This window comes from Drosophila mauritiana, chromosome 3L, assembly GCF_004382145.1.
Source record: "Drosophila mauritiana strain mau12 chromosome 3L, ASM438214v1, whole genome shotgun sequence".
NCBI classification, from domain to species: domain Eukaryota; kingdom Metazoa; phylum Arthropoda; class Insecta; order Diptera; family Drosophilidae; genus Drosophila; species Drosophila mauritiana.
The window spans coordinates 17,576,542-17,596,508 of NC_046669.1; the positions used below are offsets into that span (position 1 = coordinate 17,576,542).

The following is a 19,967-nucleotide window of genomic DNA, read 5'->3' on the forward strand; positions in this document are numbered from 1 at the left end:
TGGGATATTTATGCTGCTGGGCATAAGAACGGTAAATTAAGTTCAACAACTTTTTTTAAACCTCTAACGTGACCTTAATGTAGAATTCCAAGAGAGTGTTTAAATATGGAAAAGTTTTAAGCTACTTCTTTGCCCTATACACCTGGATGTTTGTGCTAACAACAGGTAAGTTTGTTTTTCCTATAAAGCAATTTTAATAAATACATTATCCAGAAATCCAGAAACTGACTGAAAAAATATGTTAAAATTATCTTAATCGTTTTCTCCTTATAATTTTCTGTATATAGTTGTACATTGCATCTGTGCAGTAAAATTATGCCGATTTATAAGACAAACTTGGCCTTAAAATAATTGGATTCTTTAGAATTTTTTCGGATGCCATTAATGAGCAATATTCAAGTTCAGAAAATCTGTTTTTTTTTATTGTATATAGAAACAATGCATTCACACTCGGCCACAAAACTATCTGAATCTGAAAGGATGCTTTCGGAAATCATTATATTAAATTTTAACTACGCTTGAAGTATTTGAAATAAATGAAAAGCAATGGAATACATTGTATATTAGCAACAACTTAGAGGATCGAAATTAACTAATGATTATTTGATTTAATTAATTTATTTGTACAACGTGTAATGCCTACGAATTTCCCAGATCACAGTTGTCTACGAAATTTTGTTCAATACATATTATTATTCTTACAGTTGTTCAACAAATCGGTCGTTCAAAATTCGTGTTCACAAAAACAAAAATTTTCAGTTTTTTTTCCGAAAAAAATTTTAAGAAATTTTAACCAGCTTTACGATGTGTTGTAAGTCATGCGAAGAACAACCAGCATCATGCTGCTCGATTTTCTATGCATTTTTCTGCATGGGAGCAGGATTCTTTATGTTTAGCTTCTCGCTGCACAATGTAATTATATCAGAAGAATCTATTACCATTATGGATTGGTTTATGCACATACATGGTACTGACTTGACGGATAATCAGCTTTCGATATTATACGGTTTGGATTTAATTTTTGCCTTTACGTATGTGGCCGCAGGAGTTTTGCTAGCGTTGGGAATCAAAAGGGTAAGCATCCGTTCAGCCAATTCATATTTGAACTATTTAGTAATCATCATTTTTTTTTCAAGCAAACAAAGGGATGTATCAAGGCCGGAAAGATCTTAAGCTATTTCTTTCCAATATATAACATAGTTTATGTATTTCCCTTAAGTAAGTCTATACCTTATTTCTACATTTGACTAAAAATCTGCATGACCTTGCTTAAATAAGCTATACTAATACACATTTAAAAATTTTATTTTCTTGTTTTTGTTTTTATATAGTTATACATATTGGCTGTGTGTTAAAATTATGCAGATATCTGAAGGAAAACTTTGATTAGTAGTAGTTGGATATTCGCAAACCTAATAAATTGGACGATATCAAAATTGAATGACACAAGGATGCAACAGGATTTATATATATGTATATACATAATTGTGGACTAACTAACCTTTACAATAGTTAACAGAATGCAAGTGCATAAATATATTACTGCATATCGATTATAAATTTGTTCTCTCCCGATTTAGTTATACGTGGTAAAAATGCACAGCCAGTACCGACCGATGATCAAAATTGACTTTGCTTTTGAGTGTTGTAATAGATATATCCTATTACCATATAATACTGTAATCATTTGTCTACGGCATGTAAGTGTTTAATTCTTATACCCGTTACATGGCTAAATACACTATCTTTTGTGCTGCGATTTCGACGCTGCAAGTATAAATATTCTTGATCAGAAATACTTTGATCAATTCAAACAAGAACTTAAATATAAAAATGCCAGTAACGAGAATAAGATTCGATTTATTCGACTATAGTTTTTTTTTACATGTTTTTATTTTTTTTTTTGTTTTCTCTTTTCAGTTTTACGTTGTAAAAATATTTAGTTATATAAAGGAAATTGTGAAAATTCAAAGTGGCTACGAATCGGATGGACTGAAATTTGCAATGCAATTCAAAATTTGTAATTTAACAAGCAAACCAATATAATTCCGAGGGAAATTTTTTGTGAAATTAAACTGTATTAAAATAAATATTTTCAAAGAACTCTTCGATTTCGATCTTCGTTTACCACGATTTCAAGCTCGTGTCGTCTTTCATTCTTTTATATAATTGTGCATTAATTTCAGTATATAAAGTATAATTATTTTTGGTCAAGTGTATCTGCACGAAACTTTTCCCAGAAATTGTTCTGCAAGTCTGAGCATTATTTCACATGGCTACCTCAGGAATAATCGAAAAATAAATGGAAAAAAATTATTCTCGTGGTTTTTAATTATAACCGTATACACTAATTCAGGATAATGCATAATTTCGCTTTAAATTTAATAAAAAGCGAGCAAGAGATATATGAAGTTTTTTTTGGCCATCTGTTTTTTCGGCGTTACATACATTTGCTGAAGTGAATGGCGTAAAGATGGGTTTATTTTAAAGGAATGTAGTATTTTCAGCAAGATTGGGATAATAGGTACACGTAGAAAAAAAACGACAATAATTGTTATGAACGTGCCCAGTGATGTTGATTTACATTTGGTCGCCTATCGTAAACGTGGCTAAATAAGAATCTCTTGTGATGTTGCGGTTTGAGTGAGTAAAAAACGAATCAAGAGGTATTGGTAAAAATTAGAGGTGAATTTTTTGAATGGAGGAAAAATGTTTTAAAAACAGAACCAAATTTTGTGAAGATACCAAATGTTGTGTGGAAAAATTAATACATGTTCGGCTACATATCTCACTTTCCACCAATCACTTTTCTGCAGAAAATACCTATGCCAAAAACTTAAATAATTAGTTGGTGCACATTTAAAGAAATATTCATTAAGTCAACATTACAAGCTTCCGTTGATAAGATTAATGAACTTTCCAAACGACATAGCTATATGCTAAGTGAGTAATTTATTCTTTTAAACAAATTGATCTAAACACTTTAACTTTTAATTAGAATATTGTAGTCTTTTACTTTTGGGTGATTTACTGTGTTACATCATAAACGAAGTAGGCTCCCGCAAATAATTCGGATGTCGCAGTCGTCTACGGATTTTATTTCATTACAGTTTTTGTACTAACACAAGTCGGTCGCTCAAAATTTTGTTTCCTTACAAAAAATTCACCGTGTTATTGCTCGAATATTTATAAAATATATTTTAAAATTTAACAATGTGTAAATCGTGTGAGGAACAACCAGTTCGGTGCTGCTCAATTTTCTATGCCACTTTCTGCATTTCATGCGGTCTCTTCATGCTCATTTTTTCGGTTCACAATGTAATACTTTTGAAAAGCTCAATTACAATCCTGGATTTCTATTTGCATATGCATGGTGCTGAAATGTCTCCCTCAACTTTCCGCATCCTTTACTCGCTGGATTTGGTTTTTGCCCTTACGTACGTCATTGCTGGAACTTTACTAGCTGTTGGAATCCACCAGGTAAGCAAAGCCCCAGCGACTTCGCATTTGGTCATCTAATAACCTAAATAACTTTTTTTTATATCAGAACGTAAAGGGGGTTTTCTTTGCTGGCAAGATCATAAGCTATTTCTTTCCAATCTATAACGTCCTTTATGTATTTCCTTTAAGTAAGTGTTAAATTCATATGCACCCCTTCAACTGCATTACTAATATTTCTCGACTTAGTTGTGCACATTGCCGCCACAGTGAAATTGTGCAGATATCATAAAGAGAACTTTAATTAAATTAATTGGGTATAAGTAAGCGTAGGGGACTGGAAAGGATTAAGATTGACTGCAGCTATTGCTTGACGTACTTTACGCTTATTTTATGTATTTGATTCACAACCACTGTGCACAACAAGGCTAATATTTCTTTTATACAATTTTGAAAGAGTCCGCACTACAATTAAGAACACAGCATGTAAGTCCTTTAATAACATTCAAAATACCATTTGAAGATTTTATATTTTTAAATAATATTTATTTCTTAATTAGATATACGCGGTAATATTATGCTGCACGGTCTTAGAAAAGAAATATCATATTGTCTGCGATCATTCCGTTTACATCATGTAAGTGTATAATTGTTTTTTCGCACTACTCATACCCGTTACCAAACGAAAAAAAAAAACCAAAATTAATTAAAAAGAGTAACGGGTATCTGATAGTCGATTCATTGGTATACTTCTGTACTTCGGTTTAATTTCTGTTTTCTTGATTTCTCGATTCAGTTGTACTTTGTAAAACTAGTCAGCAGTATATGGAAAACGTGGAAATTCGAAGTGACTACGAAACGAATGGACTAAAATTTGCAATGCAATTCGAAATTTATCAGCAAACAAATTTAAAACACTTGTCCGTACCAAGTGAAATATAAATTATCTTAATATAAATAAAAGGGTTTCCCAGCCGTGTTGTTATGGAATGAGAATGCACTTCACATCTGTTAATAAAATAATAAATAATATTACTCGAATGGGAGAATGCAATGCCAGTTGGCAATCATGGAAAACTCGCTGTGAGGACATACCGCTTGGGTGTGGGATTACCGACGAGACCTTGCAACTTGGCCTAGTGCGATACCGTTACGCAGCCTCAGATTCAATGCGATTGTAACGGTGTGGGCAAGGGCGCGGAAGGGAGACGGCGATAGCTCGATCGCAGGCGGCACTCGAGTACGTCACTCATACGCCCCGTTGCAACTGTAATCAAATTCACTTTTCGCTAATTGTTGCCGCCTTCTCGCTCGCTCGCTCGTTCAGGAAATGTTTTAGATCCACGTTACGCCTGCACTTGCCAAGGCATCCCCACCCTCCCCGCCGCCTAGAATCTCCGACAAACCAACCCATGCATACATACATAAATATTTGTATAATTATTGTGTTCTCGCTTTCAGTGTGTCACATTTGTTGTGTTTTTTTTTCGCTTGGGTTTTGTTTCTATTGCTATTGCCTTTTGTTTTTCTCTTCCGCTTCTCAATGACCTTGTGCTTTTTTCTAACATTTTTATTACGCTCGCCCACTTGTAATTCGCATTTTTATACAATTGCACATTATATATTATATTTGCTTTTATTTGCATTTGGATTTCGTTAATGTTGTTTTGTTTCGATTTTTTGTTGCTAATAGAACAGGTTCTGTTGTGCTTCGTGAGGCATTTTTATCCGCCAGATACTTTTGTTAACTGTTTTTTTTTCGTCGCAGCCCGTTTATCTGTGTTTGGTTAAGTAACTGAAAAATTGCCATAACCAGACTGGACTTGGCGTGACTTTGTGTCAATGTTTTGTTGATTTACAATTGAATTACAGTTGAACTAAGCATAGTTCAGTTAGTACAACAGTTATAAATCAATCAGTGCTGGAATAATTATGCGAAAATCACTGATCGTAATTCAGGGCCATTGAAAAGGAATTTCATTCGGAATAGGGGAATGTGGCTATTAAGGAATAATAAGTACTTAAGTACTTATTAGTTTCGTTAATAATTGGAGAACAGCATAGAAATTATTCTTCAAATGAAAACAATTACTTTTTAACTAAATATAAGATAAGATATTAATAGTAAAGACTAGAATTTAAAATAAAGTTCAATAACCAATTAAAAATCTTTTATATTTTAATTGCCTAATGGCATAATACCTTGATCAACGCGCATTTTCCATTACATTGGGGTTGTAATTGATCATTACACTTACTTCCAATCAATGTTCAATTCAGTTATGGAACAGATTACACATTACACACTGTGCATTGAAGGGAAATTAGTAACAAGTACGTAGATTTATTATTAGTTTGTATAACCTCAAGGTCGAAGGCCTCCCCCATTCGCAATGCCTCCCGATTCTCTCCGGCGATCATTGATCGGTTAATATAGGCCATAATCTATTTATTTATTCAATGGCACATGGTTCAACTAAACCTTAAAAAATTACGCGTTTGCCTTTTATTCTATTAAATAATATAAATGTTGGTTCCGAGCAAAAATCAACATTTAGTTTTGCTCTTTATGGGTGTTATGTAACGTAGAGCGCAATTTCACTGGCAAGGCCGTCGGATGACTGAGAGACTTGCCCAGGCAAACCGGAAAAATAAGTCAAAAACACTGCTAATGACTCAATTGAAAGTTGGCTAGAACCCAAAATAGGCAAATGCGTTTGCTCTTCAGTATAATATAGGCCAAACATTATGACTGATAATCAAATCACATCTGCTATTATATATTTATAAGCTGTTTCAATGGGTTATGGAAACAGCGAAGATAGAAAAGTAGATCGATAAAAAACTTGGCTATTATATCGAGGCAATATTTTCGATAGTTGTTCATTTGCCAAACCAAATTCATTAGCCAAGCAACTGCAGTTATTCAAAACTTGGTATAGAACTTGTTGTCAGTAGGTGGTTTACCGCAATGTTGGATAACTGCACTTTGGATAACTGTTTGCATAACACTATATACTAGTTTATAAAACCGTTTACACAACAGTTGGCGAACTTCAGCGCTTGCACCTTATTTCCCACTACCAGGGGATGCTTTCTCAAGTGATCTGTTCGGGTTGAAAATGTAAATAAGTAAGCAGTTCATATTCGCCCTTAATCGCGCTTTTTAATGTGTTTTGTAATCTTTGCTACATTTGAATACGATCGGTAATCCCTCGACCTGGGAAATTAAAATTATTTGTTGAGCGTTTAATACGAAAATGGTTGTGCAACACAACAAACTCGTGTAAGAACGAACACCTTTAGGAGCAAAATAAAAATATAAATCCACTGTGATGTTAAAATACAATATTATGATGTAAGGAATTCTTCACTCAATAAATATTAAATATTAAAAAAAAAAATTCATTATATTATATAAAGGTAATAAATCTTATTTTTCCACGCGTATTCTCAGATATTCCCCCTACTCTCCTCTCCTAGAGTTTCGCTTTCCCATGAGTGGTATATGTGCGGCAATTGCGGCTGTCACTTGCGCAAAATGATAACAATGGAATAAAAATACATTCCATGAGGGATATGGACGTTTATGAGTGTTCTACATACACACACACACACTCACAAGGCCGCAGTGTTGACCCATTGCTGATATCTGTGATGATGCGTTGAGCTTAAGTTCTCGGATTGGTTTTGGCATTGACATTGAAAACTGAAGTGCCCTACAAGCGAGCATACCCGACACGGCCAGCAAATGGGGAAAACTAAGTAATATGGGAAAGTAGTAAATCGGTAACTCGGCAATCATTTTCAAAACCGATGGCTCGGCGTGGAAAAAGGCAAACAAATCTATCAAGTCGCCCTGGTTGGCCTTGACTTTTATTTGCTCAGCTCGCCGACTCGTTTATTTATTAGCCAAGCAACAAAAGGAGAACGGCAAGAACAACAAGCCGTAGTCCAAGAAATCAGCTCGCCCGACTCTTCATATAAGCACACACGCTCGTATATATTGTATAACTAAGCGTATCTTGGGACATGTGCAAAAAAAATAAGAAAAAAACACAAATCACAGCTCAGCCAAATGAAATCATTAGAATACCAAGAGCTCTCAGCCCGAAAATCATTCTCAACTGTCACTTTCATCCGTATATTTTTTTCGCATTCGAAGAACAGGTTACGCGCTTAGCTGGAAATACCGATTCCAACATATGATTTAACCTGACCAAAAAAGCGCTGGCCACATAATCGCAGTACGCTTCATCGTTTATGTGGAAAAATAAACAAATTGATTAATTAAAGCTTTGGGGGAAGCGAAACAAAACAAAACTGAAAGTGAATAACTTATGAAACAATCGCACCAGCACTCTTCTCATTAATATCAAAAACGAATACTGCTTCAAGGAAATCCCGACAAGTTGGGATGTTAAAAAAAACGAAAATTCTAATGAACCATAATAAGGTGACAATCACAGATATTAATTTAAAGTTGAATTTGCATACAAATGCCAATCAAACATTTTAGTAAATAGTATATACAATGCAAGAGATTAAATAAAAGGACCAACAAATGGCTTATTTGAAGGAATGTTTAATTTATAAATTAAGCATTACCAATTGGAATACAAATTAATTAAGCCTTTGTATTTTAGGCAATTAATTGTGAATATCTCGTCTAGACTGCAAAAACCTGAAAAACGGAAGCGGTTAAGTAAAATCCGCATTGCAAATTGCTAAGATGCCGAGTAATTCATAAAAGCAAACGAAATCAAACAATGCAGATTTTGCATATCTCCCATTTATACGCAATTTCACCCATATATATGTGTAGATATAGATATAGTGGCAATTCAGATTCAGATACGATACCAACAAAACTCAGACATCGCGTCAGAGGAAGGCAGAGAAGCAGACAGAGCGGCAAGTTTATTCCAGTTGAAGTTCAAGGTGAGAGAGAGCGAGAGAGGCAATTGCTGAATACACACAAAAATTAACACAGATATGTATAGGAATATATAGCATATATCTCGCAACCTTGGCAATGCTCAAAAGTGTGTCGAGAATGGCAGGGGGCGGGTGGGATTATTGACCAACCTCCGAAAACGATTTCAATTTAAATTGATAATTAAATTTAAATAAAAATTCCGATTTGAGGCGCAGCACTGGATTGGATTGGTTTGTTTGTTATATGTATACACGAATATATCATTCCGAAAAAACAATCCTGAATTATGAGGTAATCCAATGAGTTTGTGAATTTGAAACTGACATGCGTAATCACAATACGCTTGTACGCTAAAAAGAATTCCTCAGCAGACTTTCATTAAACTTTCCATTAAAGTTGAATTAGCGTTATCATATGTAATCCCCACAGAAAACACTATTGACCAAATAATACCATATTGCATTCCGCTTTTGAAACGTGCTTCATTATTCTATTCTAGATGCTTTTGCTCGTTGTAGAAAGTAAAATTATTCATATTTGTTTTGACCTTTTGATGGTATCGGCAATACCGTTAGTACTATATATACCGTAAATATGTATAAGTATAAGTAGAAGGTAACATGTGCAGCGACTAACTGTACAAATAAAGCTATATTAACTGCTGTCTGACTCACAAGCGATCACATTTTAATTTCCTACATGCTAAGCTTATCCGTACCACTTTTACACTAAGCTACAGATGTTAGAGATATTAATTATGTCGTAACTGATAGTTCCTATTGAATTCAATTTAGCCATTATTTAGTGACTCGGTGGTAGGAAACCTTGAGTACTACTGATAGACTAAAACCTTAATCTGACACTAAATAAAAGCTATTTTATCCGGGTTTCGTATTTTTGATAAGTACACTTTCTCATTTGCTATTGCAATTTCGATTGATCTTAAAAAAAAAATATTCGTGTAGTTCAGTGTCCCCCTGTATTTGTGCTTTTTCGCACTGTTGGAACTTGCCGGCCGTTTTATCCGACCATAAAGCGATCGACAAGTGCCGTCAGGGTCAACGGGTGGCTAGTTTAACAGTCCGAGTGACTTTTCTTGGGGCGGAGGCGACTTACCTAGATCAGGAATCGAGCTAGACGGCTCCTCGCCGTTGCTGCTGCTGCTGCTGTTGGTGTTGCTGCTGCTCGAACTGCCGCTGCCGGAGCTGGAGGCGTGTTTGACCTTGGGCGGAGGCGGCGGCGGAGGTGGCCGCATCACCGATTGCTGCTGTTGCTGTTGCTGCTGGTGGTGCATATTGCTGCTGCTGCTGCTGGAAACCACGGGCGTGCGAAAGATGTGCGAAGAAGAAGAGCCGCCCGATCCAATGGCCGATGAGCTGCTGCTAGAACTAACGCTGGCGATCACATGCTGCTGATGCGATTGATGCTGCTGCTGCGCTTGATGCTGCTGCTGCTGTTGTTGAAAGTGATTGGAGGCGATCACATTAACGTGTCGCGTGCTGGTGCTAACCACAAACTTGCGAGCCGCTGCCGTGGGTGGTGCAACACCAGTGGAGATGTACTGCTGCTGCTGTTGGGGTGGCGGTGGTGGTGGTGGCGGTGGTGGAGGCGGCGGCGGTGGCGCCAGCGGTGGCGTCTGCCGTTGCTGATATTGCTGATCCATATAGGCGGCAGCACCACCGCGCCTGGCGATCACCGGAGACACGGGCGCCGATCTGGAGTGGTGGTGCAGTGGTGGCGGCGACACCGAATGCCGACGGGCAGCCACCACCACCGTGGCTTCATCGTACAGCCGGCCATCGCGGATCACGCGGACATGCTGTTGCTGCTGCTGTTGGTGGTGCAGCGGTGGCGGCGATTGCTGACGCTGCGGCTGTTGCTGCTGCTGCTGGTAGTGGTGCAGGGCGGAGGGACTGGCCGAATGACGACGCGACAGGTGTTGATTGGAGGGTAGGGTTCGGGTGATGATGATCTGTGGAGTGCCCGAAGTGGTGGTCAGTAGGGCCGTGGTCTCGGGTGGAGCGGATCGCGATGCAGCAGCGCCCTGCTGTTGGCTGTATACGTGCTTCATCCCACCACCACCTGTGGAACTGGTGGCTCGCTGTTGCACGTACTCTACGCGAGGTGTCAGGATGACCTTCTGGGTGCCACCGGGCGTGGTCAGACCTGTGGGTTGGCGTGGTGGCACGGTCTGCACCTGCACGTGGGTGTATCGCTGGGGGGTCAAGCTGTTGCTGTTGCTGTTGCCATTACTGCTGCTCGGCTCCCGCTCTATATCCTGCTGCCGTTCGTTCTCCTCCAGATGCAGCATCTCAAAGTCAATCGGCTCGGTCTTGATCAGCTTCGAGGCAGATCCGGAACCGGAACCAGGACCACTGCCAGAGGATCCTCCGGATGATGTTGCAGCCGCTGCTGCCTGGACCGCCTCCATGCACTTGAGTTTCTTCAACATGATATATCAAAGTAGGGATAGTCGCTCAAAAATATCAATCTGTCTTAGATATATATTCTAAATATGTTGTATGGAAAGTTGCGTTTTGTTTTCTTTTATAATTGGATTTGATCCTTAATCACTTTTGCCTCACTTCTGCTGCCTTTTATCCTTTCCGCTGCCTAGCTCTTTTATTTTAAAATCAGTCTCTTCTTCTTAACGCGTGTTTTGTTGCTGTTTGTGGTTTTTAGTAATTTGTTCGCTTCTGCTTTTGGATTATCAAAAATTTGTTTTGTCAGCCTTCAAAGTTGCATGAAAAAGTTGTCCTCTTCTTCTGTATTCTATTGTAATCTAGAGAATTTGTTGTTGTCCTTAGTCCTTACGTTTAGCTTAGCGTTGTTCCTATACCTGCCCACAGTTGCTTGATCATTACCATATGTCTAAATATATACTTGTATCTGTTGTATTCTGGTTGAGGCTACTTCTGTTGACGATGAGATGAGTTCGACTGAGTTGCGTTAAGTTGAGTTAAGTTGGATGATCTCGAGCTGAGATTTCTGAGGCTGATTCCGAGTCTGAGTTCGTTTTAGTTGCTAATAATACTTGATGGCTTATTGTTTGCTGATTTATGATTCGCCTGATCCACAGCAGCGTCTGAGTATGTTTGTAGGTATTTCTTTGAAGTAGCTGAAAGGGATAAAGCCTATTAAAATTACGTCGAAAATCACGTATTTTGTGTAGCTCTTTGAAAATAAAAAGGATTATACTATCTTTAATTGATTAAGATATCTTTATCACTTACTTTTTTGCAAATTGAAGTATATCGCTCGATTGTTTGCTGAATTGATTGATGTATTGATTGATTAAAATCGTATCGTGTATAAGAATATATATATTTAATGATCGTATTTAGGTGTGTATAAGGTTTAATCTTTGTTTGTTTATAAATGAATTGAATTGTAATATATTCACTGCTTACACTACTTTATATTTTAAACAAGTTACACGATTCACAAGATTTATTATTATGATTAGTATTAGTAATTTTATTCCAAAAATATATATGTTTATTTGTATAGATATTTCTTAAGATTTTGCACATGAAACACAACGCTTTTGTTGCCTTTTTTGTTATAAACTTTTAAACCTGAGCATTAACTTCTTTCACTTTGTTTTTAATTAGATTTCCGTGTTTATACTTCCATGTAGTAGTTGTTTTTTTTAAACACCTCTAGAAAAATATAATTAGTTGATTTTTTGTATATTGGTTTGTGTTTGTTTAGTGGTGTTGTGTGAGCTTTGAAGGATGCTTAAGGGCCACTTTTTATTAAATTTTGTATGTTTAACTGCTTTAAGCTCATTCATTGGGAATTTTCACTTTGATTTCAATTTGATTTACTTCGTTTGCTTTTTTTTTTTGTAGTTTTGGGCTCTTACACCTGTGTCTTTTGGCTTTTGACCTTTGTGTTAGGCAATCGCAGGGTGAATTTGTTTATTAGGAACAACTTATTGAAGCACATTGCGAAAGGGTGACGAATATAATGATTTCGTAGGAATCGCACAGCTGTTTTAGCTATATCTCCGATTTTCTGACATTAAGCTTCTCTCTCCTCTTTTTCGTATATCGTATGGCCAACAGCTGAGGGTCGAATTCGAGTGGGTGGTCGGTAGCAACAGCTGGGCGCACGGGAAGGTCGTTTTCAGGGCGGAGTAGCTGTAGCAGCGGATATTTTTGGAGGACTACGGTTCAAGAACAAGGACGAAGACGAGGTCGCGGCCGAAGGGGGCGGAACAGGACAGGACAGGACCCAAGCAGCTGTTCGGCCTGCACAAGGACAAGGACGCTCACGAGGCGCTACGGATACGATACGAGCACGATACACGGACACGGTTACGGCCACGGCCACGGCTCAATGTGGCAAACACTTGGCGCCCTTGACTATGGGCTCTCGCTTATATAAGGGACCTTGGCGAGCTCCCATAATTATTGCACATTTCCCCGATTTATTGACACTATATGTGTATTTATTATAATATTTTTCAATATATTCCTTTGGAAATTTGTTGAGAACTTATTCACTCTCTGCTCGGCCAGTGGGGCTTTGTTTATTTGCTAGAATCGCGGCAGGTTGGAATATATTCGCAACCGTCGCGTTGGCCGTACTTTCTCTGACTGAAACAGCAAAAGCTCTGAAAGCCAGAACAGAACCAGAAAAGAGCGACAATAAAGCGAGTCGGTTCTCGCGCAAAAAGCTGCACAATGAAAGTGAAAACCGTATGAAAAATGAGAGAATCCGGCTGCAAAGATGGGAAGAATTCGAAAGCGAGAGGCTCGGAGAGAGAGCGACTGCGTACGAGGAAGCTGAGGCGAAGAATACGAAAAGCAAAACATAAATAAACAAAAATAAACGCGAATGAGCCAGCCAAAAGAGAAGAACGCACAATGATTTTTCTAAACTTTTTTTTTGCGATGGGGGTTAACAAAATTTGGACTGGGGCAGTTTCAAGGGGGAGTTTTTGGAGTTTTTTGTGGCTAAGGGTTGATTATTCGGGGGTTGCTCGCTGCCCATTTGGGGTTTCACTTAACGGGACTCAACTTCCGTGTTTCGGTGCGTATGTGTAATGTGCGTGCGGAGAGATTTTCGGTTGGTCTGGGCTACACTGGGTTAGGGCAGGGTTACGCATTGAGGTAGGTTCGGGGTCTGCTCGTAATTGATGAATGGAGCTGTGTTGCCAAAAAGGGAATATTGCGCATAAAATTAAATTAGTTTTGTTTGTGTTTGAGATCTAACGTATCGTTGAAAGTTTTTGAATGTTCATCGCTTTTAAAAGCGTGTACAAACATTTTTAGTGTATTATTTGTTATACTAGTCTGTAGATAAATTTATTAAAAAAGGCTGTGCTACTTTAGTCCTGTTAGAGATAAATCTAATTTAATAAAATTATCGTTTTTAATATTACTTAGCATCAGAAGATTAATACTTAATAAGAAATAGTATCAACATCGCTTACTTTCACCTGTCTATAACACGAAATCAGAGCAATCATCTGGCATTGGCGAAACAAATGCATATTTTTTCCAAGCGCCATGAGATGATGCCTCATGCCCCACAATTCCCTGTCTATTCTATGGCGGCCATATAGCGGAAGCTTCCGCAAACGTCAGTGGGGGAGACCTCCACAAAAATGTACGGAGATACAAACGCTAGGCGCCGAATAAACCGCTATTTACAAACGAGCAAAGGCGATGACATTCGGTGTGCGTGTGTGTGCACTCGCGTGTGCATGGCAACATTCAATAGCAGCGTAATCAACAAACAAAATGCAACCTCACGAGCTGCAACCATGTGAAATTCGACAGAGTGAATATGTTGAACAGCTTTTTTAAATAAAAAAATTTATTTTAATAAAATTATCTATGCAATGTTATGATTTCATTGGAATATTTTGCAATCACAAAGTTGTAGTTCATCTTACTAGACATGATATTTAACTTAAAAAAAATATGTTAGTAATAATTAAAAGCCACAGTAAAGTTAATTGAAAATCTACGTTACGGTAAAATAAAAATTACACTTTGATCACACATTTTCTTCAAGTGCAAGCCTACACATAGACAGCAATCAAAAACGCACACTAGAGCACGAGGCGGCAATGTATTGACCTTAACACTGAACGACATCGCACACACTTGCATTGCAAAATAAGAACTTGAAATAGAATAAATCGAGCAAGAGAGCAGTGCAAATAAAAAGAGAGCGCCGAGAGAAATAGAGCACGTGAGTGTATGTGTGTTCAAGTTCACCCACACCAAGGCGAGTCTAACAGGGCGTCTACAGTTGAGCAAGCAGCGCTCTGTTATCGGGCTGCAGATCCCCTGTTAGCTTTCCTCCTCTGTTTTCTTGGGGTCTCTGCATTTCGGCGGAGTTGCCAGGGGGCGTTGGGTGGTGGGGCTGCGCTCTGTTTGCAGGGGGTGTGGCTCGCCTCTAATGAGGGTTGCAACTCCAGACGGAGTTTCGTCCAAGTGGAATGAGTCAGACAGTCGGGGAATGGGTCCAAAAAGGAGCTTATTCAGCAGGAAGGATAAGTGCTTTCGAGTTCGTTTTTTTTAAATGGTCAATAAATTTAACCATCTAATTGAGGACTTAGTTACGCCTGATATCCGAGAGTTAAAGGTCATGCGACTCTTATACATGGTTTTATTGAATTTAAAATGATCACTTTTCTGTCTCATTTTGGTCGATTTTCGTATTGTGCCATTTAGTTTAACAACCTGCTATTATAGAGCTATTTTAATTTACTTTTATTTTTTAGGCTTTCGATTGTATAAACTTTTAAATACTTCGCATACATTTCTTCAACTATTTCACATTTTATATTTTTACTTTTTGCTTCGTCTACTATTTTAAAACAGTTTGAGAGCATTTCAATGCGTATTTTTCGTTCTTGATATTATTTAACCATTTTTTATGCTTTCATGAGTCACCTAATGCTCATACAAATGTACATTGTACGTATATGCTTAATTTCATTCAGTTATGCGCAGTTAAGTGAATTTCGTTGAATGGTTCATGAGTTTAAACACAAGTTTGCTTTTTAAAGAATATGTCCATATTCTGTTTCTTACACGCATTTCAAAAATCCTATTTACAAAGATTTCCGTTATTTGAATTATTTTCAATGATGATTCAAATGAATGTTGACTTGCACACAAAAATATGTTACAACATATTTGTTTATATATATTTAATATTGTCACAACCTAATATTTTAAACTTCACCAATTGTTTGCACTATTCTCATTGTGATTGAAAAGACTTCCCTTGTTAATTGTGATATTTATATAGCATCGAATTGGCACACAAAGCTCACACAACACTGCCTTAATCCAATATCCACGTACAAAGAGTCCACTTATTCGGACACATCACGCAGATACTTTTTGTATCTGCATCCAGAAGATTGCTATTTGTCCCGATCGAATTCTGGTGCTAACAAACGAAAGTTAACCGCCGATTGGTAAGACGATTGCGCAGAAGAGGAAAAGCGCGACAGAGGACGGAACGCGACGGTGACGGTGCGTTCCACATGACGTATTCAAAATGACTGAGACCAGACCGAGACTGGACTGCAAATTTTCGCAAAAGTGAAAAATTCTACTTTCAATATGAAAACGAACTGCGCTGTCGCCGTCGACGCCGACTGCGCTGCCTGGGCGGGAGTTGTGCAGCGGCAGCGCACTGTGGGTGTGGGTAAGGTAGGTCGTGGTATGGGAATGCACAGTGGCTACAGAGAGAGAAAAGGGAGAGCACCATCACCATTACAGAGAGTGATAGAGAGAAAGAGCAGAGCGGAAGGCCGACAGAGCCAGAACCTGCAGCGAATGCAGAGAACAAAGCGGAGCAGAGAAGTCAATGTACAAAGCAGATTGGGGGTGCAATGGACGCCGAACATGGAACTCAGGCGCGGACGTGTACGTCGCCACAGTGGATGCCCGCTAGAAGGAAATTAAAATTGTGCTAATTTTTCAGTTTAAAAAATCTGAAAACTTAAACAAAAATCAAAAATATTACAGGACAAACGCAAGTTCTTCAGAGCCTTAGTAGAAAAAAAATTGTTTTTTGCTTTTGCCGGTTAGAATTCATCTCTAAATTAGAAAGCATTTTTAAGAAAATTGCTGATGCATATTATAAGGATGATTAACTTATGGAAAGGCCAAATATACTTTACTTCTATCTTTAAAAAATGTAAAAGCCCCATTACAAACCTATATTCAAATTATTAGGAACTCATTAAATTATGAATTTCTAATAATATGATAAATTCTGAAAATTATTCATTAAGCAACTAAACAGCCCAAATTAATGATCTCGTCATTGCAACATTTCAAGTTGTCCTGTACCGCGCTTTCCAAGCTTATTTCCATGTTTCTGACGTGTACAGTACATGTCGTGGTTCCCGCCTGGAGTGACTTGCCCCTTATGCGTGCTTCTTTTGGGGTTGCAAAGTTTTGGCATTCCGGGAGTTGTCGTAGCACAGAAATTAAAAATAATTGCAAAAAGTCGGCGAGTGGGTGGATTTCTCGGGTTTTCTGATCCTGGTTCTCGGTCCCTGTCTGTCTGGAGTTGCAACCCCTCGGGCAACGAAATGAAAGCAAACTTCAGACTCTTGGACTTGGGGTGTGGAAAGCGAGTGGGAATCAAAGGGCCGTGAGGCAGATAAGGCGAGAAAGGAGTAAGAGGACAAGCGGTTTCCTAGACACTCGATGGGCTACTTTTTGTTTGGTAAGGTCGGTCCCAAGCAGAGATACTTCCTCCACGAGCTTCGATTTTGGCCAGCATCGGGGTTGCACTCTAATGGAGCTGGCTTCCATTGTCTTTTACGCTGTGGGATAAGTTTTAAGGGAACAACGTCTTGTAACCTTGATTTTCTTATTTGCAATTGTTGTTGACAAGACGGGATTAACTTTCAAGAACTTATCATCGCTGTTCAGGACAGCATTTCATACCCCCTCGTCACTACACTATTATAATTTTTAATAGAAACTCTGAAATTACATATTCACTATTTTATTTTATGGAATACCGGGGCTTATTATCTTAAGTTTTAAGTTAAGTTTTTTAAGTTATTATGTCTGGAGAAATAACTTATAGCTAATCTAATTTAACCTTGCTAATAACCTTTGTCAATTGAGGTTCAGTCTTCTGGGGCATTTTGGAACCGAATCTGTCCCCTTGAGGACCTCCAAATGCAACGAGGGCGTTGCATTGAGACACTGGCCCTGGCAGCCCTAATATAATAGTGGCCAAATACCATGGTCAATGACAGCGTCGTGAAATTTGCAACTGACGACACGTGGCAGGGGCAACCAGACACCACCCTTGGTCCTTTTAAGAGGATGCCCCCGTGTCAACCCAATCTGATTCCAGCTAAAAATGTTTCTCTCTCTGTAGAGAGCGGATGTGCAAACGCGCATGTTTGGGAGCTGCAACGATGCACTTGCCACATGGCTGCACGAAGGTTAAAAGAGTTTTCAGGGGCACTACGAGACTTACTACTGCTCCACCGGGCGAGGACCAAGGACCAAGGGCAAGGACACGCAGGCATGCGCATTTCCGCATCCGAAGTCGGGTCCTTGGCTCTGGTTCGGTTTCGTATTCGGATCCTTGGCTAGAAGTGCCTCATTGCCAAGGTCCCAGGCGTGGGGAAGGCAGTGATGCCCACTATAGACTGATTAAAGTTCCTGCATTACCTTATGATGCATATCTAAACCAAACTAAACCAAACACTTATATAATTAAACAACTGGTTCAAATTGCTTAGTATTAGCTATTAAAATTGTATGATAGAGTGGCCTTTTATATTGTTTATAAGTTCGATTTTTTCCATCCAACGCTTAAATATTTAAATTTTTTAAGTGAATTGCTTATTTATCCCTCATTTTATAAAGGTAGCAGACATTCTTACATTTTACTGTACAGTTCGATGATGCAGGCGTCAAACTCCTGCAAATGACATTGAGTAGGTGGCAGACATGGGTGAAAACAAATATAGAGGGGGAGGTATGGGGGAGGAGCAGATTAATTTCAGGGCTGCACACTGCAGTTCTTTTGCATTTTCTTGACAAATTGTGAACTGAATGCAACCGATGCAGTGCAAGGATATATGGCACACACGTGTCACCCACACTCACGCGGTCGCTAAAATTCGACATTGCAACGATGGTCATTAAAAGGTCAGCACAAACAAGTCCTTGTCCAGATCCGAACTAAAATGCGCAAGTGTTTGCCACGCTTTAATGTTATCATCATAATATTTTTTGAAATATGTAAATTGAACTTTTATTTACAATTATTGATGCATCTTTTATGTGAGGATTACATTTTTGAAGCAACTCACAATAATTTGCTCCACAAGGAATAACTAATGTAGCATATATTCTTAAATAATAATTATTGGGAATAATATTCATTATACGTAATGAGGTTCATATACACAATGTTATTTAGCAATCTTTCTGTATCAATAATAAAAGTTTATTCCATAAATTTTCTATTCAAGCAGACACTTTCTGTGATAAAAACGCAAATAGTACGCAAATAAACATACAAAAACATTGTCTATACCAATTAGTAAAACTGTTGACCAGAGCGAATAAAACGAATTTACCGAATTTACTTAGCCCCAAACTAAACAAAATTCAATATCGGGCCTAAGCCAATTATTGGGTCAATGTGCGTGCATTGAACTGATTCGGCCAAGTCAAAGCGTAAAGTGGCCAAATGTGTGCTATAAGTCACTCGCCTCCAGAGGGTTCATTGAGACTAATTTTCATGGGGACCCGCAGAGCAGGAGACAAGGAGCTCCGGAGTCCGGAGGGTGTATTTCTCCTTATTTATGGCAGAGGAGCAGGCGTGTCGGGTCGGTGACTCAGTGGCAATATTTGGGTTTAGCAAAAGTTTATCCCCTTGTCACCCTTAGAGCTTCTCCTGTTGTTGAAAATATGGGAATTTTCGACATTGTAGCTACACAAAAATCCCTACAACGATGCTAATCGATAATCTAAGGATTTTTTTTTTTAATTTTGTTCACTGTGTAACATAAAATCAGGACAAATATATATTAATTTATTAATATATGTACAATCTTCCACCTTTTGAAAGTATACATAAATAAAGGATATCATGCTTGAGGAAAACAAGTTTGTTTGTCACCTGTTCGAAACAAAATGCTCCTATTGCTGCGTATCCCATTGTATTATTCCAACCTGCAGCCAGCGAAGGTGAATCATTGTTCCAAAACTCCCACTTTAGGCTCCCAGCGCCCAACCACCTGATGAGTAAGCCACGGAATTTGCGGCTAATGTTGTTGAACCTCCTCGGGAACCGTGTCCATTGCACCTGACACGCACTCCTGGATGGAAGGACAAGATTGAAATGGATGGGTATGGCGCGCAAGTTCAGAGGCGCAAGTTCAAAGTTCACGTGGGGCTTGGATTTGGTCGGGCATTAGTCATATTGTTGTAAATATTTGGTGATAAATCTTATTGAATGTTTTATATATTTAAAGCGTCGAATATATACTCACACAAAACAACATCAAATTTGCATTTTTTGAAAATAAATATATATTTTTGTAATATTTTAACATTATCTTCTG

At 38.3% G+C, this 19,967-nt stretch overlaps 3 protein-coding genes and 1 long non-coding RNA gene across 4 annotated transcripts in view; 3 read left to right on the top strand and 1 right to left on the bottom strand.

Moving 5' to 3' along the window:
• The window catches only part of LOC117139428 (ecdysone-induced protein 75B, isoforms C/D), a 104,036-nt gene extending 92,279 nt beyond the window's left edge, over positions 1–11,757 (bottom strand). Inside the window, exons 1-2 of the mRNA XM_033301723.1 lie at positions 11,611–11,757; positions 9,494–11,495 (exon numbers count right to left, since the gene is read on the bottom strand). Of these exons, the coding sequence (XP_033157614.1) occupies positions 9,494–10,829 (1,336 nt within the window). The 5' untranslated portion in view covers positions 10,830–11,495; positions 11,611–11,757. The remainder of the gene's footprint in view (positions 1–9,493; positions 11,496–11,610) is intronic.
• LOC117139429 lies at positions 696–1,521 on the top strand. The gene is made up of 3 exons (XM_033301727.1): positions 696–1,074; positions 1,137–1,218; positions 1,332–1,521. Exons 1-3 carry the CDS (start codon positions 805–807, stop codon positions 1,388–1,390), a joined length of 411 nt encoding a protein of 136 aa, XP_033157618.1. The 5' UTR covers positions 696–804; the 3' UTR covers positions 1,391–1,521.
• LOC117139432 lies at positions 1,587–2,103 on the top strand. The gene is made up of 2 exons (XR_004459365.1): positions 1,587–1,700; positions 1,921–2,103. It is a non-coding gene; the product is annotated as an uncharacterized LOC117139432 (long non-coding RNA).
• Positions 3,109–4,428, top strand: LOC117139431. The gene is made up of 5 exons (XM_033301728.1): positions 3,109–3,480; positions 3,548–3,629; positions 3,688–3,924; positions 3,999–4,075; positions 4,235–4,428. The coding sequence occupies exons 1-3, from the start codon at positions 3,214–3,216 to the stop codon at positions 3,744–3,746; spliced, it is 408 nt and encodes a 135-aa protein (XP_033157619.1). The 5' UTR covers positions 3,109–3,213; the 3' UTR covers positions 3,747–3,924; positions 3,999–4,075; positions 4,235–4,428.
• Positions 11,758–19,967: the final 8,210 nt, after the last annotated feature.